This window comes from Mustela nigripes, chromosome 3 (genome assembly GCF_022355385.1).
Source record: "Mustela nigripes isolate SB6536 chromosome 3, MUSNIG.SB6536, whole genome shotgun sequence".
Taxonomy (NCBI): domain Eukaryota; kingdom Metazoa; phylum Chordata; class Mammalia; order Carnivora; family Mustelidae; genus Mustela; species Mustela nigripes.
The window spans coordinates 156,042,881-156,066,366 of NC_081559.1; the positions used below are offsets into that span (position 1 = coordinate 156,042,881).

Below are 23,486 nucleotides of genomic sequence, written 5' to 3' on the forward strand. Positions count from 1 at the left end.
ACAACTATCATATGATCTCCCTGATATGAGGAAGTGGTGATGCAACATGGGGGCTTAAGTGGGTAGGAGAAGAATCAATGAAACAAGATGGGATTGGGAGGGAGACAAACCATAAGTGACTCTTAATCTCACAAAACAAACTGAGGGTTGCTGGGGGGAGGGGGTTTGGGAGAAGGGGGTGGGATTATGGACATTGGGGAGGGTATGTGCTTTGGTGAGTGCTGTGAAGTGTGTAAACCTGGTGATTCACAGACCTGTACTCCTGGGAATAAAAATATATGTTTATAAAAAATAAAAAATTAAAAAATAATAAAATTAAATTAAATTAAAAAAATTAAATTTCTCTAGAGCCAATTATATATATGCATACTTTTTAGTCCCTGTTCTCTTACCATAAAACGGGGAGTAATAACAATACTTATTCCGCAAAGTTTTATAAAAAATATGCAAAATAATATGAGAAAAGCATTTAATTTGTTACATGACAAGTGCTTATTAAGTACTGGCTAAGATTATTAATATCAAAATATGGGTTTTTTTCTGGCTAGAGAGCTTTATTTCTTTATAATAAATTCTTAAACATACTGCCAAGACCACAAAACATATACAATGTTAAGCCTTTGATATATATTGCCAACTATTTGGGGCGCCTAGGTGGCTCAGTGGGTTAAGCCTCTGCCTTTGGCTCAGGTTGTGATCTCAGCATCCTGGGATCGAGCCCCGCATCAGGCTCTCTGCTCAGTGGGGAGCCTGCTTCCCTCTCTCTCTGCCTGCCTCTCTGCCTACTTGGATCTCTCTGTCAAATAAATAAATAAAATCTTTATATTGCCAACTATCTCTCAGCTGTACCAATTTACGTTCTAACCAGCAGATGACTTTAATTTTCTTCTGATTTTCTGAATTTTGTAAATTTCATACAAATTGTATGTATCATGTGTTACTTTTATAAGGGTAAAAAATTAAGTTATTTTCAATGGTAAATTTTGTATGTGTCTGCACCAAACAAAACTGATTGGCTATATAAAATAGGGAGAGAGGGGCACCTGGATGGCTCAGTGGGTTAAAGCCTCTGCCTTCAGCTCAGGTCATGATCCCAGTGTCCTGGGATCAAGTCCCGCATCGGGCTCTCTGCTCAGCAGGGACTCTGCTTCCCCTTCACTCTCTGCCTGCCTCTCTGCCTTCTTGTGATCTCTGTCAAATAAGTAAATAAAATCTTAAAAAAAAAAATAGGGAGAGAAATCACAGCAAATTATTAGACAAGATACCAAAGGGCATGGGGCAAACTCTAAAAGGCAGTGCCTCACATCCATTTCACTCCTAGTTCTGTCCAGTATGGACAGTCTCTCAACAAAAAGAAGACTGGATAAGCTGTACAGATGAAAAATACAGGAGAGGCCGTAAAGTTTTTGGAAAACCCAAAAATGCAATCCCCTGGGATTGGCCCAATCTACCAATCAGATTCATGTGATACAAAACCCTGAGCTTATATTCTTGACACAGTCTCACATGCTACTTACCTTTATAGAGCTGAACAACAGGCAGGGGTGATTGCACAGTTTTTTAAGAGCTCCTATACATATTAGATGAGGACTATTTCCCAACAATCCTCGAAGGCAGAATTTAACAGCTTGAGAATTCAACAGCTTTCGATAAAGTTCAATCTGTAGCGCTCCTGGTCGACAAAAGACTACATTCTCTATTTTAGGTGGAAGATATTTATTAATGACTTCTTGGGTTCTTCTAAGGATAAAGAGTCCAGTAAGGCAAGTAAGTTCAGCTGCTCTTTTCTCTCCTAAGTCTTTTTCTTCCTACGGAAAAATTCGCAGACTTAAAAGTGTTATAAACAAACAGTACTTGCAGTTAAAAGGGATATTAAACATCTTATAATAATAAAACATTTACTAATTATGTCTCTTCAGATTTTTTTTTTAAATATGAGATAGAAAAACCAACCATCATCTCTTTAAATGTTCAGCATAATCATTTAATTAAATGAAACCAGTCTCCTAAATCCTTGTTTGGCTATTGGCACCATTGAGAACCATCAGAAATCAACAATCCACACACAAAAATTATTCTAAAAGTAAGCTTTTATATGAAGATTGTCATGGTACATAATCTTAAAATCATCAACAAAGAACTAGTTCATCAAATAGCAAATTCTTGGAAGCAAGTATTTTGACACGTTATTGATCCTAAAATTAAAACTATGATAAATCACTGACAAAAGGCACAGCTAATTCTTTTAAAATCATTACACATTGTTCATTAGAAATGTTAGTTTCTGATGAAAGACCTCATTGTGAGACAGGAATCCATCAAAATCCTCGAGGAGAACATAGGCAGTAACCTCTTCAATATCAGCTATAGTAACTTCTTTTAAGACACATCTCCAAAGGCAAGGGAAACCAAAGCAAAAATGAACTTTTGGGACTTCATCAAGATCAAAACCTTCTGCATAGCAAAGGAAACAGTCAACAAAACAAAGAGGCAACCCATGGAATGGGAGAAGATATTCGCAAATGACACTACAGACAGAGGGTTGATACCCAAGATCTATAAAGAACTTCTCAAACTCAACACACAAAAAAAGATAATCAAGTCAAAAAATGAGCATGAAGACATGAACAGACACTTCTTCAATGAAGATATACAAATGGCTAACAGACACATGAAAAAAAAGTTCATCATTAGCCATCAGGGAAATTCAAATCAAAACCACATTGAGATATCACCTTACACAGCTAGAATGGCAAAAGTTAACAAGGCAAGAAACAGCAAATTTTGGAGAGGATATGGAGAAAGGGAAACCCTCTTACTCTCTTGGTGGGAATGCAAGTTGGTGCAGCCACTTTGGAAAACAGTGTGGAGGTTCCTCAAAAAATTAAAAATAGAGCTATCCTATGACCAGGCAATTGTACTACTAGGTATTTGCCCCCAAGATCAGATGTAGTGAAAAGAAGGGCCATATGCACCCCAATGTTCATAGCAACAATGTCCACAATAGCCGAACTGTGGAAAAAGCCGAGATACCTTCAACAGATGAATGGATAAAGAAGATGTGGCCCATACATACAATGGAATATTACTCAGTCATCAGAAATGATGAATACCCAACTTTTGCATCAACATGGATGGGACTGGAAAAGATTATGCTGAGTGAAATAAGTGAAGCAGATAAAGTCAATTATCATATGATTTCACTTACTTATGAACATAAGGAATAGTATGAAGGACATTAGGAGAAGGAAAGGAAAAATGAAGGAGGGTAATTGGAGGGGGAGATTAACCATGAGAGACTGTGGACTCTGAGAAACAAACTGAGGGTTTTAGAGGGTAGGGGAGTGGGAAATGTGTTCACCTGATAATGGGTATAGCACATACTGCATGGAGCACTGGGGGTTATATATAAACAATGAATTTTGGAATACTACATCAAAAACTAACGATGTGACTAACATAATCTAATAATTAAAAAAAAAAAAAAAAAAGGGAGGCCTGGGTGGCTCAGTCAGTGAAGCCACTGCCATCAGCTCAGGTCATAATCCAAGGGTCCTGGGATTGACTCCCACGTCGGGCTCCTTCCTCAGTGGGTAATCTGCTTCTCTCTCTGCCTCTGCCTGCCACTCTGCCTACTTGTGTTCTCTCTCTCTCACTCTCGACAAATAAATAAATAAATAAATTCTTTTTAAAAAAATGTTTGTTTCCAATTTGTCTATTTCCTTTAGTTTCTAAGTTCTTACCACAGTACCTCAAGTCAAAATACAATATAAGTGAAATATATGTTTAAATTCTCTTTTGAGCATACATAACTTCACAGTGAAGCTTAAAATAAATCCCATGTGTAAAAAGTCATAAAAAATTCCCCTGTTAAAACTATTTTCAACTTTTATTACAAAATAGGATCAGTGGAGAAAAGTCAGAAAATATAGTTATGTAAATTAAGAAAATTAAAACCAACTTTAATCAAATAGAAACAACCACTGCTGTCATGACTTTTATATCTATCTCCCAAGTCTTTTTTCTTTGTCAATATATAAATGTATTTCACACTTCATTTTTATTTTTATTTTCCTGTTTGTAACAAAACAGGCTCTCTATAGTTTAAGCTTCATGGGAACAAGGCACCAGTCAGTTTGGCTCTTCACTGTATCCCCTAGCATCTAACACTTTGCATTTGGCCCGCTACAGGTGTTTAACGTATAAGTGTTAAGTAAATAAATGAATGTTATTTTACTTTCAAATAATGTATGATGGATATTTTCCATGCTATTAAATATATTCATAAGTTATTATTTTGTACAGTTCATGGGAAATGCTCAATAAATATTTGCTGAGTATCATATTTTATTAATTCTGAGACATATTTTTTTTTACACTTTAACTTCTCTGATATAGATTGCTTTTTATAAGCAATGACTTCTTATAACTACGATTGATAGCATGTTTTCCTTAGTGGTGCATAAAATAAAAATGCATCTTAGAATTGGTATTATTTTGATTCAATGAAGTATTGTGTATACAACATGAAGACTCTGCTTTAACCATTTTCCAACCTTTAAAAATGTCTGTTTCCAATTTGTTTCCTTATACTTCTTTTTTTCTTTTTAAGATTTTATTTATTTATTTGACAGACAGAGATCACAAGTAGGCAGAGAGGCAGGTGGAAAGAGAGAGAGAGGGGAAGCAGGCTCCCCACTGAGCAGAGAGCCTGATGCGGGTCTCAATCCCAGGACCCTGAGATCATGACCTGAGCCGAAGGCAGAGGCTTTAACCCACTGAGCTCCTCCTTATACTTTTTTACCCTTACACAACACAGCTAAAATCTTTAAGCACATCTACAATTATTTCTCTATAATAAATTCCTAAAAGTGGTATTGCCACACCACAAAATTGTAAGGCTTTTGATACATGCTGCTCAACTATTCTCCAGTTGTACAAATTGACATTCCCAACAGTAGAGGACAGTATTTTCATCTTTACTTGCTATTCCTATGTAAACTGAGCCAACAAAAACACCAGTAGAAGAATATAAAAGTTATTTTATTATTATTTTGGTGTATTTTTTCAATACTGGTAAAAATGAATATTTTTGTATATGTTTACTACCATTTATAATTCTTTGTGAAGTACCTAACAAAGTACCTACTTATGATTTTTTTTAATGTGGTATTTTCTAAAGTAAAGAATGCAGGAAGACTCAGCTGAAGGATTGTGGGAAAAGTAAAGAATTCACTAATTTAATTTTTTCTGAATTAAATAATGCCCAAGTTTGTGGATGACCTTCCTGGGCATACTGCTTTTTTTTAACCTTTTTTATAACAGTAAATTATACCTCAGAAGCAGAAGGCTGTCTCGATATAATAATGGGTTCTTCGTATATTTTTCTGTAAGACGACAAAGAACCTAATATTCCTGGATTTACAAAATCAATTAGTGCAAAAAATTCTTGAAGATCATTCTGAACTGGAGTACCTAAAGAAAGAAAAAAGTGATGAAAGGTCAAATTTGTGTTTTACAGTCACAGATATTTATTGAAAGTTGTACTCTCCTCCCTAAAAGAACTAAAATAAAGGCTTTAGCACTGAGAAAGAGCAGCCAAATCCAGTGGAACAAAAACTATTAAGAACCAAATAAATTTGTAACTCTGGTTTTAACTGTGTACTAAATTCAGCATAGCGGCTGCATACAGGCTCTGGAGTCTGACTAGCCTGGGATCAGATCCCACCTGTATCATTTACTCTCTGAGTGACCCTGAGTGAGTCACATACCTCAGTTTATTTCTATAAAATGCAGCTCCTAGGGTTGTGAGGATCAAATTATTGATCCACATACTAAGAATAAGACCTAAAGCACAATAAATGTTCTATAACTTTTAGTGATTCTTAATATTATTACAACTGTGTGATTCTGGACAAGCTTCTTAAGTGCTTCTTTAAGTTAAATTCAGAACTTTTTCACTTATAAAAGTGGGAAGATATCAATTTCCCAGTAGTATTACAGTGAAAGGCAAAGACAGCGTATGCACACTATAGCATAGTATTTAACATTTAGTAAGCCCTCAGTGAATGGCACCTATTACCTTTCAAAGGTTTCAGATCAGATTGAGATCTTCACTAATCCTAAAGATTGACACAAATGGATTAACATACACTGCATATACTGCATACTCAATAACTTTTGCTAACTAATTTTTAAAGAAACATTAGCATGTTTCAATAATTACATCCAAAGAACATGTAAATTAGCATAATCCAACATTGTAATTTCAGATGGCCATTCAAATAATGGACTAGAAAAGTTGCCCATGGGACGCCTGGGTGGCTCAGCTGGTTAAGCAGCTGCCTTTGGCTCAGGTCATAATCCTAGGGTCCTGGGATCGAGTCCCACATCGGCCCCCTTGCTCAGCAGGGAGCCTGCTTCTCCCTCTGCCTCTGCCTGCCTGTGCTTGCTTTCTCGATCTCCCTCTCTCTGACAAATAAATAAATAAAATCTTTAAAAAAAAAAAAAGAAAAAGTTGCCCAAAAATATAAATGAGATAATATAAGAAGTGAATAAAAATGCACTTCTTCATTAACACAGACAACATAAATTTCACAATGCCGGAGAATTTAATGATTACTTGCTTCAAAATTAAGTGAGTCAACCCCAGGACAAATGCTTATTAATTTTTTTAATACATCTAGTTAGTTCTAAATTTTTGGACCCAAAGTAGAAAGAATTAGAGGAAATATATTTATGTTGGTATATATTTTGTTAGTAAGCCTTTAAATGAACATCCATGATGATGACTAACAAAGATAGGCAGAATGAGGGGGACCTGGGTGGTTCAGTGAATTAAGCCTCTGCCTTCGGCTCTGGTCATGATTCCAGGGTCCTGGAATCAAGCCCCACATCGGGCTCTCAGCTCAGCAGGGAGCCTGTTTCCCCCTCTTTCTCTGCCTGCCTCTCTGCCTACTTGTGATCTCTCTCTGTCAAATAAATAAATAAAATCTTCTTTAAAAAATGAAAAAAAAAAAAGATAGGCAGAATGAGAAAGGCAAGAAAGAAAGAGGGGAAACAAAGGTATAAGGATCCTATGGCTGGCTTCCAGATATTCATCCAACCCCAGCTAACTCATGCAAGCCACTCATGATAGTCTGATCCCATCTGCCAATAATCGATGCAGGAAAGGATTTGTGTCTTAGATTGGGTTCTCCAGGAGCACAGTCTGAGACAGGGATTTGGCTATACATTTATGGAGGGAGAGCTCTCAGGAGAAAAAGAATAATGGAATCAGAGAATAGCAGGAAAAGAAACTAAGGGAGGATGGCTCAGAATATAGATTATACCATAAAGTTGGTCCTGAAATTACCCTAAAGCAAGGGCTCTGGCATTTTCCACTTACCTCCATATGAGTCAACCATTGACCAAGTTGCAGGGGAGAGTGGAAGCTCTCCTTCAAACAAGGATAATTCTCCAGAAATTGGAAGGACCACACAAGACCAAAGTGAGGTATGGGAGGAAAGCTAATCAGGCCTGATTCTAATACAGGCTAAAAAGAAGTGAGTAGAAAAAGATTCTTGTATTTACATATGGGCCATCCCACCTTTCCAGACAGCTTGGGCCAGCAAGTTTGGTCATCAATAAATTATGTGCATGCAGCATACACATATAAAAACAAGAGATACTTATATTAAGCATTTACCATGGGTCAGGTAATCTTCTAAGAACTTTATGTGAATTAACTCCTTTGACCTTCACAGTAACTGTTAATAACCCTATAATAAAGTATTATAATCCTTATTTCACAGATAAGGAAACTGAGGCATAGAGAAGTTAAATAACTTGCCCAAAGTTGTACAGCTATAAATATCATCCTTAGGAACCAAGCAGAGGTAGTACAGACCCATCTCCTACATTCTTTACCATGATACCATTGTATTTATTTTTCAAAATCTCCAAAATCTAGGATGCAGAAAATTACACAGGGATTTGAAAATTCAGAATCCTACCAAGACTCAATGACCATAGGTTTATTAATACGCACCTCTTCCAGCACCACCAATTCTTTGTATGCCAAGCATATTACAAATCTTGTATAAGTAGGCAAAAATTCTATCATATCATCCCCAGAGTAAATACTGACCAGTTAGAATTATTCTTTTCTCACAGGAGAGGCTCATGAGGGCTGTAGTTGTCTTAATGGCACTGTTCTTCAAACGATGGCCCTCATCACAGATTAGAAGATCAAATTTTATACTCTTAATTTGATCCAAAGAACGAAGTAACATTTCATAACTGATGATAAGAACAGAATAAAATGGAGATTTAGTGAATTCTTCTACTTTGTGGTCCTAAAAAAAAAAAAAAAAGACAATATTTAACAAATTATGGGCTAAAACTATAAAATCAAATTTAAGCAGCATATTCCTGACAGACATTAATTAGAATATGTTAACTCAAAGAGCCAAATTGTAAGCCAAGATGTTTTTCTGCAAAGGTTGGGGAGTTACATGCATTTAAAAAACTACCCTACAGACAGTGAAAACTGCAGTGTTGATTTCAAAAGCATAGAGAGGGGCGCGTGGGTGGCTCAGTAGGTTAAGCAACGGCCTTCGGCTCAGGTCATGATCCCAGAGTCCCAGGATCGAGTCTCACATCAGGCTCCCAGCTCCATGGGAAGTCTGCTTCTCCCTCTGACCTTCTCCCCTCTCATGCTCTCTCTCACTCTCAAATAAATAAATAAAATCTTAAAAAAAAAAGAAAAGCATAGAGATTTAGAAAATGACCAAGGCTGAACTGCGATAAGTCTCTTACCTGATCAACAGGAAATATTTTGATTCTTTCACTTCCTAGCCATTTTTGAAATTCCTTCTTCCAATTATTCACCAAGCTTCCAGGTGTGACAATAAGTGTCTTCTTTATTACTGGCTTGCCTCCATAGGGTCCCTGACACTGCAGAGTCCAGATGAGCGTAATACATTGCAATGTTTTCCCTAAACCCATTTCATCAGCAAGAATAGCTCCACATCTGCCATTCACTCTGTTAGAAATAATTATACTTCTTTTAGTCACAATAGGAAAATATTTTATGCCCCTAATATCATTGGTTATTAGTCAAGAACCAAAAGCTGGTATTTTGTAATTAGGACAAACTCTACCCCGTGCCAAACCCTTTTTCCAGTTTGATTCAGCTGATTTACAACACATCTCTCTTTTGAATCTTTGATAATTATATTCATTATATATTTACTGTCAACTAAATTACTAAAATAAATCTGAAATTCGACAGTTGAATCCAAATCATGTTACTTTCATATGCATATATTTAGAGACTAGAAATATATCCCAATTTTATACCTACATTAGAATAATTTAACTATAACTGTGCTTCTCATCACTAATAGTTGAGCAATTTTTATCAGGTTCAGCACTAGACATCAAAACACTAAACTACATTGCAGTCTTAACCAGAAAGATCTGTTGAGCTGTATTTATGATTATCTGGCAGTAAATGAAGTCCTCAATCTTAGAGCTCCTTGCACTGTAAGGAAAAAAGAAAAAACTATATATTGGTCTAATACATGTAACTTGGTTACAAATCTTATGTTACAAATCTACTCAGTTAATGCAATTTAAAATTAAATATTATAAGGAATGTTATTTATAAGTGGCATGTTTATATCACTTCATAGCTTTTGAAGTTTTGATATATATTTATATATTTTTTATTTTTTTAAGATTTTATTTATTTATTTATTTGAAAGAGAGAAAGAGAGCATGCATGGGCAGAAGGAGAGGGAAAAGCAGACTCCCCACCGAGCAGAGAACCCGACACAGGCCTCAATCCCCCAACCCTGGGACCATGACCCAAGCCAGAGGCAGACACTTAACCAACCGAGCCACCCAGTCATCTATTTATATATACTTTAAGTTATACAGTCCAAAGGAACTAAGCATAGTACCAAAAATAAGTATGTGTTCTTTCTCTGACTTATTTCACTTAGCATAATATTCTAAATCCTTCCATGTCATAGCAAATGACAAGATTTCATTCTTTTTTATGGCAGAGTAATGTATTCCATTGTGTATATACATTACATCTTCTTTATCCATTCATCATTCAATAGACACTTGCGCTGTTTCCATAATTTGGCTATTGTAGATAATGCTGCTATAAACATTGAGGTGTGTGTATCCCTTTGAATTAGTATTTTTGTATTCTTTCACAAATATTTGCTTCATCATAAGGTAGTTCTATTTTTAACTTTTTGAGGAACCTCCATACCGTTTCCCAGAGTGGTTGCACCACTTTGCATTCCCCAACAATGTAAGAGTGTTCCTATTTCTTCATATCCTCTCCAACACCTGTTGTTTCTTGTGTTGCTGATTTTAGCCATTCTGATAGGTGTGAGGTGGTTACCTCATTATAGTTTTGATTTGTATTTCCCTAGTGATGAGTTATATTGATTCATATGTGGAATTTAAGAAACAAAACAAACAAGCATGGGGGAAGAAAAGAGAGGCAAACCAAAAAACAGACTCAACTATAGAGAACAAACTGATGGTGACCAGGCCTGAGGAGGGTGGGGGAATGGGTGAAATAGGTGATGGGCATTAAGGAGGTACTTGTGATGAGCACCAGGCATTATACAGATGTGTTGAATGACAGGGGCACCTGGGTGGCTCAGTGGGTTAAGCCTCTGCCTCCGACTCAGGTCATGATCTCAAGGGTCCGGGGATTGAGCCCTGCTTCCGGCTCTCTGCTCAGCAGGGAGCCTGCTTCCCTCTCTCTCTCTGCCTACTTCTGATCTCTCTCTCTCTCTGTCAAATAAATAAATAAAATATTTTTAAAAATAAAAAATAAATTAAAAAAAAAAGTAGTGTTGAATGACTAAGGGTGCTTGGGTGGCTGTCGTTAGGCATCTGCCTTCAGCTCAGGTCAGGATCCCAGGGTCCTGGGATTTACCCCCTCATTGAGCTCCCTGCTCAGCAGGAAGCCTGCTTCTCCCTCTCCCACTCCCCCTGCTTATATTCCTTCTCTCACTGTTTCTCTCTGTCAAAAAAAATAAAATCTTTAAAAAAACAAAAAATAATGTTGAATGACTCAATTGTACACTTGAAACTTAATACTACACTATATATTAACTGGAATTTAAAATAAGTACAGTTTTATTATAGTTTAACCCATTTTCTTATTAGTAAAAATAATATCCAAAAATCAACTATGCTTTCCATTTCAAAGTACAGAAAAAAAATCACAAACATGAACTATAGCCATTATTATCATTTTTTAAAATGATTTTATATATTTGCCAGTGAGAGAGAGAGCTCAAATAGGGGGAGCGACAGGCAAAGGGAGAAGCAGGCTCCCCACTGAGCAAGGAGCCTGACACAGGGCTCAATCCCAGGACGCTAGGATCAGACCTGAGCCTAAGATAGACACTTAACTGAGTGAGCCAGTCAGATGCCTCTATTATCATTTTTTTAAGATTTTATTTTTTTTAAGTAATCTCTACACCCAACATTGAGGCTCAAACTCACAACTGTGAGATCAAGAGATGCATGCTCTACCAACTAAACCAGCCAGTCAGGCACCCCATTATTATCATTTTATATCAACAATGTGACAGTGCAAGACCAAATGCCAACTGAGATGTAGTGAGTGGCAGAGAAAAAATAGTAATCCATCCTTCGACAGTGGAAGGAAGAAAGCAGGAAGGTTTCGTTAAAAAGATGGCCCTTTTCAAAGGTGAAGGTTCAACATAGTTGGAGCTTGAACTGAATTCCAAGCAAGGAAACACAAAGGCTATGAACCTGGCAAGACAGGAAGAGACTAAAGACGGCAGGCATACTTACTCTTGAAAGTTCCGACTGCATCTTGCAGGTGTCTCCCAAACACCACTAATTTTGCGATATGTAATATCATATGTGTTATCATCTATTTTTAAGTCAACTTCTTTTTATTTAGATTTATTTTAAAATTCCAAGGATAATAAATCCAGGAAACTAAGGACTTAATATGCTACTTTTTTCTAATAATTCACTAATTAAATACTATCGGAATTTAAAAACAAAGTATGGGGCTCCTGACTGGTTTGGTGGGTGGAGTGTGCAACTCTTTATCTCGGGGTTGTGAGTTCGAGTTCCACATTAGGTATAGAGATGACAGGCAGAGCCACCTGGGTGGCTCAGTCAGGTTAAGCATCCGACTCTTGGTTTCGGTTTAAGTCATGATCTCCGGGTCATGAGATGGAGCCCCACATCTGGCTCCACGCTCAGCAGAGCCGTCTCTCTCTGCCCCTCTCCCCACACACACTTGCACTCTCTCTCTCTTTTTCTCTCGACTAATAAATAAATCTTTTTTAAAAATTGCTTAAAAATAAAATCCTTCAATTTTTTTAAATAAAACAAAATAAAATAAAAAACAAGGCTTGTCCATGTCCACCTAAAATGATCCCACATCCCACCAGTGAAGTGCATATAATACATCAGGAAACACTGCTCTCAGTTCTGAGAGTCTGAAACATTTTAAGCAAAGGGATGCCATGTTCAGAACTGCTTTTCAGAAAAATCAAGCTAGTAGCAATAAGTAGAATGAATTTGAGGAACATCAGAACCAGACATATAAGTACTACTGCAAAAATCCAGACAAAATAAAATTGTAGGACATCAGGTACCAGCACTGCTGCAGTGGGGTGCCAGAAAAGATCTGGAATCAAAGATCTTTAAGAGTTCAAAATAATTAAAAGTTCAGGTTTGATTACATTGAAAAGTAAAAGAGAAGAAATTAAAGATCCCCTCCCAGCCAAATGAGACAAAATCTCCAAAAAGAAAAGCATATTTTGAGAAAGAACATGAGTCTACGAAGTTTCTGGGATTTAGTATTCCCTTAACCTGTCATCAAAGGGTTCTTCATCAAAGAGTTTGGGGAGGGGGCGCCTGGATGGCTCAGTCGTTAAGCATCTGCCTTTGGCTCAGGTCAGGATCCCAGGGTCCCGGGATCAAGCTGCACATCAGGCTCCCTGCCCAGCAGGAGCCTGCTTCTCCCTCTCCATTCCCTCTGCTTGTGTTCCCTCTCTCGTCGTATCTCTCTCTGTCAAATAAATAAAATCTTTAAAAATAAGAGTTTGGGGGAATTTATTATCTCAATTCCCTATTAAACGGTCAATTTAAAAATCAAGGTCTATGCATTAAAACAAAAGAAAAAGAACTAGAAGGAAATATAACAAGATGTTAGCAGATTCCTTTGATTCTTTTTTACTTCCTTTGTCTGGCTTTTTCGTGTCTATGTATATCCTCTAAAGTATCTTTAAGAGAGGACACCACAATTCTTTATCAGAAAACTCTATTTAAAAGGGAGTTGGGGAGGGTGCGTTACATATAGTGGCTCAGGGTGGCTCAGTTGTTAGGCGTCTGGCTTCTGTTCAAGTCAAGATCCCAGGGTCCTGGGACTGAGCCCCACATCGGGCTCCCTGCCCAGCAGAAAGCTTGCTTCTCCCTCTCCCACTCCCCCTGCTTGTGTTCCCTTTCTCGCTGTATCTCTCTGTCAAATAAATAAATAAAATCTTTTTAAAAAAATAAATGAATGAATGAATGAATAATTAAATAAATGGAAGTGGGGGAGGGGCACCTGGGTGGCTCAGTTAGTTAAGTGTCTGCCTTTGGCTCAGGTCATGATCCCAGAGTCCTGGAATTGAGCCCCAGGTCAGGCTCCCTGAGACTGCTTCTCTGTCGCTTATGTGCTTGCTCTCTCTGTGTCAAATAAATAAATAAAATCTGAAAAAAAAAAATTCAAAAAAGGGAGTTGGGGAGCTCTTTTTTTTTTTTTTTTTAAAGTAGAAGTGAGACTAGAAGAAAATGTTTTTTCCATAAGCAGAATTAAAGGCTACTTCCATTTTGCCCCTATAACCCTTTCTCATACTAGTAAGCTCTTATCGTACCATATTCAGGTTGATTATATTTACCTATTCCCTCAAATATTTTAAAAACTACTTAAGGATAGGGACCATGGCCCTGACTCCTATATGCTCAGCTCCTAGCAGGATGTCTGGCACAAGGCCTCCTCAAGAATCACTTTTAGAATAAATGCACACTGGCTGGGTTATGGACATTGGGAGGGTCTGTGCTATGGTGAGTGCTGTGATATGCGTAAGCCTGATGATTCACAGATATGTACCCCTGGGGCAAATAATACACTATATGTTAATTTTTTAAAAAAAGAATAAATGTATACATTAAGTATTATTCATGATGTACTAAGACTCATTATATCGGGTTTTTTCTAGAAAACCATTTTTTTAAGTTTTTTATTTATTTACTTGACAGAGAGAATGGGGGGGGGGGGCATGGGGGGTGGTCAAAGGGAGAAGCACACTCCCTGCTGAGCAAGGAGCCCAATGCAGGACTGGATCTTGGGATCATGACCTGAGCCAAAGGCAGATGCTTGACAGACTGAGCCATCCAGGTATCCGTAGAAAACCATTATGTTACAGGCTAAATCAAAACTCACATCAGGGGCACCTGGATGGCTCAGTGAGTTAAAGCCTCTGCCTTCAGCTCAGGTCATGATCCCAGGGTCAGGATCGAGCCCGCATGGGCTCTCTGCTCAGCAGGGAGCCTGCTTCCCTTCCTCTCTCTCTGCCTGCTTCTCTGCCTATCTGTGATCTCTGTCTGTCAAATAAATAAATAAAATCTTTAAAAAAAAAAAAAAACAACCTCAGATCAGACTAAGGGTACCTGCCTGGTTGGTTCAATCAGTAGAGCATGTGACCCTTGATCTCAGGGTTATGAGTTCAAGCCCCATGTTGGGTGGATAGATTACTTAAAAAAAATAATAATAAAATCTTTAAACAAAAAAAAGCAAAAAACTCAGATTAGACTAAACAAATAATTTATTTTCCTACCTCATTCCCATTACACATTCATAAAGGAATATGATTCCTTCTCTCTGATGTGGTCGAAGATGATATACAAGGTGAGGATCTATCACCACATCCACAATAGGAAAACAATTCTTATTGAATGTCCACTGGCAATTATTGTTGGGTCGTGACATTACAAGAGAATCTTAAGAAAAAGATGAAAGTTTAACTATTAACGTATGGCAATTTCACTTTGTCAGTAACTATATTAACTTGCTTTAATTACTCATAGCCTATAATTATTTGCTATCATTTGGGGGGGGGGGGAAGCTGGACATTTAGTAATACTGATAGTAGGCAAGAAAAGAAAATTTAAAAATAATCTCATGTCTTATTGATGTAAGATTTCAGGCAGAGAATTTCAAAGAGCTTTCCAAACTTCATATGCCTCAAAGTACTTCAAAACCAATGAAATTTACTATTGTTTAGTAAAGAATTCAGTAAGCCATAACATTTAATAGTTCAGTATTCAGAGCAAAGAGAACTATCTCCAACTGAAACTACAGGTTGGAATTTTGCCAAGTTGCAGCTGCTAATGCTCACAGCTTCTTATTTTAGAAAGGTACCCCAAATTTAACATAAGGCTTCCATTATCTTCATTTCTGTTCACACAAACAATGACTATTACTTCTATTAATCAGAAGAATTAAGAAAGGATGACAAATTTTCCATTGACTTTGCCATAATTATTTGCTTTAATTACTATGTTCATGAATGTCAAACTCATGAATCTTTACAAAGCAGCAAAAAAAAGTAACTGTAGAATAATAAGGTAATTCAGTAGAAATATACTAATATAATTTAAAGGATTTATTAAAATATCACCAAAAAATACAAATTCAAATTCAAATAACTGGAAAGCAGTTCTCAATAAATCTAAAGTTAGATAATAAACTCATCAAAATTATTTGGGGAATATACTTATATGTCTACATCATAGTTAAAAAATGTAATAGACTTTCAAAATAAAACAAAAAGAAAAGGACAGAAATGAGAAGGGAAGATAAAGAAAATAGGTTCCAGGAAATTAAATAAATATCCACCAATGCAGAAACACACAGTCACAGGAATGAGAGTTTGGTCACATTTAACCATTACCAATCACCTAGAGGAAAGTTTTCTGTGGATCTAGGGTTTCTGAGCAACTAAAAGGAACTCCTATTTTTGAGGTCACTTCCTGGCAGTAGAGGATTAGGGAGAGTGAAAATGGAAAATTCAGCCCTTGGCATTCCCTGTATTCTAGTAGCAAAGCAAGAGAATATTCCTTGTTGGTTCCTAACCAAGAAAGGCCCATTTTTTTTTCTCTTTTGAAAAACACAAAGGGAAAAAAGGGAAGACAGAGGTGAGGATAATTCACTACTGAAATAAGAAAGACTATAGAATCTAAACCAACTAACAAAACATCCATCTTTAAGAAAAATAAAACTTAAACCACTACAGTAATGGGACACCAGTCCAAATTTTAAGATGCCTCTCTCTCTACCTTCGCAATAAGGAAGCATCACTTGGTGATTACAAAATCTTTCATGTTTTCATTTTAAGCCTAAAACCTAATTCTACCCTTGGCAAGATAAATAAATGAGAATCATCAACTACTTATTAGCATTTACACAAAGGATTCTTAATTATATTACACAAACACACACATCCATGTATATATAATCACTATAAAACTTCATTCAGTCAACTAGTATTTATTATACATAGCATATAGCAGCACTCTGTGCCTCTATGGTAGTAATTAGAACCCACATTTTTTAGACTGGAGAAGACAAAGCCAAGAGAGAGGTGACTACCCCAAGAATTAAAGAACCAGTTAGGTCAGTGGCAAAATCAGGACTCCAAGTCAGATCTTTGAATAAGCACATCATTCTTTTGGTTCCCCACATCCCTGTATTATGTAATAGGAAGGCAAAGAGAAAGGAGAATAAAGAAGGAAGCCTGTTAAAAGAGATGGCAGGACAGAAAAAAAATGTGGATAAAAAGAAAAATCAGAAGCAAAAGCTTTCTGTTCTCTGCTTTCTATCTTTCTCTTTCAATTAAGCCTCTGATAAGCTCACATAGAGCTAGGAACTTTTAATTTGGGGTTTTTAATCCCGAATTTATCACTAATTATTTGAATTTCAACAATTTCAGTTCATCTTTCTGACCTCACTTTTCTTCAAACACAAAGAGACTGAACTAAATGATCTCAAAGACTCCTTTATTTCAAAAATTCTATCTCCATAATACTTACAAAAAATACTTAATTATGTTCTTTATGTACTTTTAATTTTACTACTAATATGAATGCAGCCTACTTTGTACCCCGACTGCAATAACCACACTACCCTATAATTCAAATTTACTTGTCTGTCTCCTAACTAAATGGGAAGATCTTTGATAACAATTTACCTCTGGGCTCAATGCAAAAAAAGGCACTGAAGAAATTCCTGTTGAGTAAGCAATTAAAAAACAAACAAGAGAGGAGATGTTTTATTTTTAAATGTGATTTTTAAATTAGATTCATTAATGTGAAAATTAATTTATTAAATTGAATTCTCATGATAAAATTTAAATTCTTGACCACCATTCAACACTTTAATACACTAATGCATGCGATCAAGGCATACAGTCCTCAAAAGAAAGTATAAGCTTAATCCTGACTCATGAATTGACTAATATTTCTTTTTGCTGAAGATGTCAGATATTACTCAAAATCATATATATATATGTATATATGTATGTATACCTCTCCAATTTGTATACTTTTCCATATGTATGTGTGTATACATCTCCAATTTGTATATTTTTCCTTCAACACAAATATGACATTTTCATTACTATATTCTTAGAATTATACATTTATTTTTAAATGATTCCCAAACTATATTATACAACTTCAACATTATTCCTTATTTGAGTTATATACCTGAAGAATAATACATACTTTCATCTGAAAACTTTAAACAAAACTTAAGCTGTAAATTCACATGCCAAATACTTTTTGACAGTAAAAACAGAATATTTAAATTATTTTTTACATCTTACTTGGAGCATATGGGTCATGGCGTGGTCTGCAATCTTGGAAACCATTCAGTCTATTTTCCTTTGAACTTGACTTACAAACACTTTTAAAAGGGTTAGAGAAACACTTCTTGGCAGCTTGAGTAGAACTTGAAATAGCAGAGCTTCCTCCTCCACACTGAAAACATCTGCCACTATTGAAATCATCTGGAGAGATTATACCCATGACTTCTACTTCTTTTCCACCAATCATCAGTCTGTGGCCCTCTTCAATCTTTTCAAGCTCTTTGAATTTATACGCAACGCCTTTAAATTGAGAAGGGAGAATGTGAATTTCATTTACTGATACCATAGTCACCTTCCCATAACTCTACAGAATGAAAACTGCGTGTTGAATGCAAATAGCCTTGTATAACCCATTAGCCAGAATGAAAACATAATTTATCATATTGTCTTTAAAAAAAAACACTAAAAATCAGAAGGAATAAATAATAAAGCTATAAAAATCAGCCAAGCTTTAGAGAAAGCAAGGCCTTCTTTAATTATTGAGAACATAGCTTGGGGTGCTTGTTGGCTCAGTCTGTAGAGAAATGACTTTTTTTTTCCCCCTTTTTGAGAGAGAGTTGGGGCGGGGGAGAAGGAGAGAATCTTAAGCAAGCTTGCCCAGCAAGGAGCCCAATGCTGCACTCAGTCCCATGACCCTGAAATCATGGTATCAGCCAAATCCAAGGATCAGAGACTTAACTGAATGAGCCACCTAAGCACCCATCAATATTTTTATAATGAAAAAATTCTGCTGCAGATAATTCAGTTCAGCCTCAACTTGACACTCTTGTCACTCACTGACCTTCACATAATATAAAAATTCCTGAAACACTGAACCAGTAGTTTTAATTCTCCCCTGCTTTTGTGCCTTTGTATATATTATTCCCTCTTTTATATGCCCCTTTCTCATATCCTACAAAACTATTTATCCTTCAAATACTTCCCTAAATAATTCTTATGAAGCTTTCCCCAGCCTCCTAGGCAGACCTAAATGGTCCTTCTACCTCCTACTGCATGGAGTACAAATTCTCATTGAAACAATTATTATACTGCCTCCTAATTATCATTATAATTACATTGCCCTATCCCCACTAAACTATAAATTATATCCATTTATATGCTAGGAGTTACTCCTAGCATAGTGCCTGGCACTTAACAGTTATATACTATAAAGTACGATATTATTAAATGAATGAATGAATGAATGAACATATAGGATGAATTTTACAGTAATGGGCCATATTCCAAACTGAACAATAAGATAATGATAAAAAACATGGTCGGTGTTAAGTGTTCTGAATTTGTGAGCTAAATTGTATCAGTACAAATCATCCTGACAACATTTTATAATACAAATAATGACAACCTCCAATTTAGATGTATTAATTTAGATCATGTCTTGCCATTTTTTTTCCCTTGTTATTTTTTTCAAAAATTTTTTGGGTATCATTGAAATTACATAATATTCCACTCGTGATATCAACATCTTTCTAACTTTAATTATTTAGCCTTTGGGGAGTGAGTACACTAAGACAAACAACTTAATCTCTGAAAAATACCAAAATAACCATATATAATTATTTCATTTTAGAGAAAATGAATCCATGGGATGAGATTTGCTTCAGAGTTAGTGTTCATAAGACTCTTAGACTAACTATTATGGAGATAATTTAGACATGCAAGTCAATTAAAGAGCATCTTAATCTAACTAACCCTTTATAAAATCCAATCATTTTAATTATGTAACCTCAGATATATACTAGTTGTAGGCCAAATCATAAACATCAGGTAATATCACAATACCTCTTCCAATGTCTTTGCCTTCCAAATCCTTTAATGTAAATGACTTTCCTTTTACAATGAGAACAGCATCACCTTCCCACTTTTTGTGTTTTTTCTTTGAAGCCTTACACCAAAGAACACTGAAATATTTAACTAGGCTATGAGGTTCTTCCTCTTCTTGTCTCTTAAACACTGTTATTTCTTTAGGGGCTGCGTGAACTAGAATTAAAAAATAAAATAAAATAAAAACCACATTGTTAGAAATGGTCAACTTTAAGTAGTAAGGTCATTGGAACAAAAATAAAAGCACAAAAAAATTAGATGGTATTAAAATTATGAAAGAATATTTGATCATACTCTTGTTAGTATTTTATAAATTAAGAAATTCAAATGTCAGGACTAGCATTACCAGGAGAACAATGAATATAAACTTATCATCTCAAAGTCATATAAATCAGTTCAAGAAGAATAACATAATTACCATAAACATTTTAAAACTCTAGAAACCAGAGATATTCAACATCCATGGAAAAAATATCTATTTCAAATTCTGAATTTTGGTCTTTTCCCAGGCTAGCAGGCTAATCCTTTCTTGTGAAGCTGGAAAGCAGCAGCTAGCCACAACTCCCTGTCTACCATGAAATCATGAGGCTGAACAACTGAAACACTCACAACTATTCTGTTTCTCACTGTCACTATTCAATAAACTACATGAGATGGTTAATACTCTATTGCAAAATAGGGTTGTTAAATGATTTTGCCCAATTGTAGGCTAATGTAAATGTTCAGAGGATACTGAACACTGGTTGAGCTAAGCTATAATGTTCAGTAAGCTAGATGTATAAATGCATTTTTTAAAAGATTTTATTTATTTATTTGTCATAGAGACAGCACAAGCAGGCAGAGTGGCAGGCAGAGGCAGAGAGAGAAGCAGATTCCCTGCTGGACAAGGAGCCCAATACGGGACTCGATCCCATGACCCTGGGATCATGACCTGAGCCAAAAGCAGCAGCTTAACGGACCGAGCCACCCAGGCGTCCCTATAAATGCAATTTTGACCTACGATATTTTCAACTTATGGTGGGTTTATTGGGACATAACCCCATATGTCAAGGAAGATCTGTACTCCAATCTAGCTTACAGTCCAGTCCCCCCCAAAACCACCCTCATTAAAGGTCATTAAGGAGTTCCTTGCCAATATTTATTGGTATTTTTGTCTTGTCAGAGTTCTCAAAAGTGTTGGACAATGTTGACCACTTCCTCCTTGAAATACTGGACCCATTTTTAAAGCTTTCCTAACACATTTCAATTTTTCCTTTTACTTCTTTGGTTGCTTCTTCTAAAACATCTTTGCCAGCTCATCAAACCTGAGTTTTAGACCCTCTTCTCACAGTGCCCTTCTCCTTACATTAGTTCATCTACTCGCATGGATTTAATACCATCCTTGCATAAAGCCGTATATTTTTTTCTCTAGCCCAGATCATGACTCCAGATCTGTGTATCTGTACATAATTGCCTCTCAGACCTGTCTACATGAATGTCTCATAAACATCTCAATTCATCATGCCCACTTATCTTCTCTCCAAAAATTGCTCCTCCTTCAGTTTTCTCATTTCTCAGAGTACCATCATCCTCATTCATGCCAAAAAAATTGGAAATTATGCTTGACATCCTTTACTCTCAGTTCCACAGGCAATCAATCACAGATTCAGGTGATTCTAGCCCCACATGGCTCCCAGAGCTCTGTACTGTTTGCCTTCTCCCTCCCCTCTTCCTCAAATCACCGTCTCTGATCTGAGCTACCGTACTACTACTGTAGGATCTTCCCAAGAGACCTACTGAAATCTTCTCTTGCCACCTCTACTCCCTAAAACCATTTTCCACATTCACTATATTTTTCCATTTTTAATGTAAATCTGATAGTGTATCCTTCTTAAAATCCATAAGTCTTAATGGTCTTCAAGAAAACATACTACTTCTAGCCAAAAGGCCAACTACCTCTTCCTCCAAAATACTATTCTAAATTACCTTCTGTTCACACTGCCATACAATTTAAATTTCCCTTACTGCCCAGCTAGATCCTGCTTTATTATTTCAGCATTACCTCAGCAGTTAACTATGTGACAAATTATTTAATATTAGCCATCCCAACTAAACTAGTCAAGGTTTGATCTTGCTCATCACCATATGCCCAGAACAATATGGTACTTTTCAAAACTGCCATTTTGATTCAAAGAACATTTGACTTTATGCTTAAAATATTAAAACAGAATCATCTTAAAATTAATTTTCATGAGAAACTAGCTTTAGAAATTGACTTTGAACTCATCTCCATTGCTGTCCATTTTTAGTTTCATTTTTATGAACTGTTACTTTCAGGATTATCTTCCATGTAAACTTTTTAACAAAGATTTGATTCCTCAGTCACTTTTTTATGAATATTTTACTGACTATAGCTTTTGCAAACATGAGTTTTTAAAACCATAATTTATACCAAATGCAGTTTTGCTAAGTCAAATTTTGAATACATAAATATTAACAAAAGTGTATTACTCCATCAGTTTCTAGTCAAGAAAACATCCGTTTTTAGATAACTGGTAGTTGTCATTTGTTTATCACTTTTCTTTACCAGCTTTGAGTTTCCCAGATAAAGTCTTACAGGTTCTTAGGATGAACAAAATAGATGGGATGCTCGATCAGTTTTTGAACTCTAAAAAATTTTGTAGTGTGCTATTTTAGCCAACTTTAGTTTTGTCTTTGCAGTATTTCTACCAGTAGTAGTCAATGTGCATTGAATGACTGATAATACCATTTTGCATTTTTAAAAATTTATTCCTTTCTTTTATTACATTATCCAAGAAAACAATGTGATTGCTGAGGATTGCTGTAAAACAAGAGTAAAAAGTATGTCTTCAACAAAATGGCTGGAAAAACATCCAGTCAAATACCCTGTTATATTCACAGAGCCGAAAGAGTTGATTTGTTAGGTCCAGGACCCTCCTTGTGCCAAGAAAAAATAAACAGAACAAAAAACAATAAACTGAGAATTCAGAAATTACTTATAATCAACTTTGAAATACCACAGATTCTCAGATATACTCTTTCTTCTGAAGAACAGTAGGAGGAGGAGAAGAGCATGAACTAATCTGCCTGTGTTTGAATCTTGAGTTTTCCCACTTATAAGCTAAGTGACCATGGACAAGTTACTTACCACTCTATGCCAGTTTATGAATCTGTAAATGAATGTAATACTAATACCTACCTCACAGGTTTGTTGTAGGCGTTAGATTAGCTATTATACGTAAAACCCTTAGGACAGTACTTGACATAAATATTCCCTAAATGTTAACTGCCATCATCATCATCTGGTCTTGGTTCCTTTCCTATTTAGTCCCATTTTAAATGTATGCCATTAAGGCAGGTTTGAGAGAAAATTTAAAAAGTAGAATAAAGATATTGGAAACTGAACACATAAGGAACAAAACCCTCCCTCATCTAGACTACTTGTAATACATAAAATATTAATTGGCTACATTCTAATTACCCCTAACAATTCCACTCCAGCTGTAATTTTTAGTTCTAAACTTGGTTCTGATCTATTTTACCCTTGGCCCTGTAAGGTACTTTACAAATCAATACCAAAAAGACAGTCTGTATAAATAAGAGACTTAAATGTCTATTAGCAAGATTCATAAGTAAGAATGTTCAAAATCATGCTTTAATAAAAGAGGAAGAGGGAGATACTGC

At 35.9% G+C, this 23,486-nt stretch overlaps 1 protein-coding gene across 2 annotated transcripts in view; it reads right to left on the minus strand.

The window, feature by feature from the left end:
* The window catches only part of RAD54B (RAD54 homolog B), a 98,016-nt gene that overhangs the window by 22,067 nt on the left and 52,463 nt on the right, over positions 1-23,486 (minus strand). For both annotated transcript variants that reach the window (XM_059394866.1, XM_059394865.1), the window contains exons 4-10: positions 19,761-19,958; positions 17,937-18,218; positions 14,889-15,051; positions 8,800-9,025; positions 8,129-8,336; positions 5,336-5,475; positions 1,518-1,808 (exon numbers count right to left, since the gene is read on the minus strand). In XM_059394866.1, coding sequence (XP_059250849.1) covers positions 1,518-1,808; positions 5,336-5,475; positions 8,129-8,336; positions 8,800-9,025; positions 14,889-15,051; positions 17,937-18,218; positions 19,761-19,958 — 1,508 coding nt within the window. The remainder of the gene's footprint in view (positions 1-1,517; positions 1,809-5,335; positions 5,476-8,128; positions 8,337-8,799; positions 9,026-14,888; positions 15,052-17,936; positions 18,219-19,760; positions 19,959-23,486) is intronic.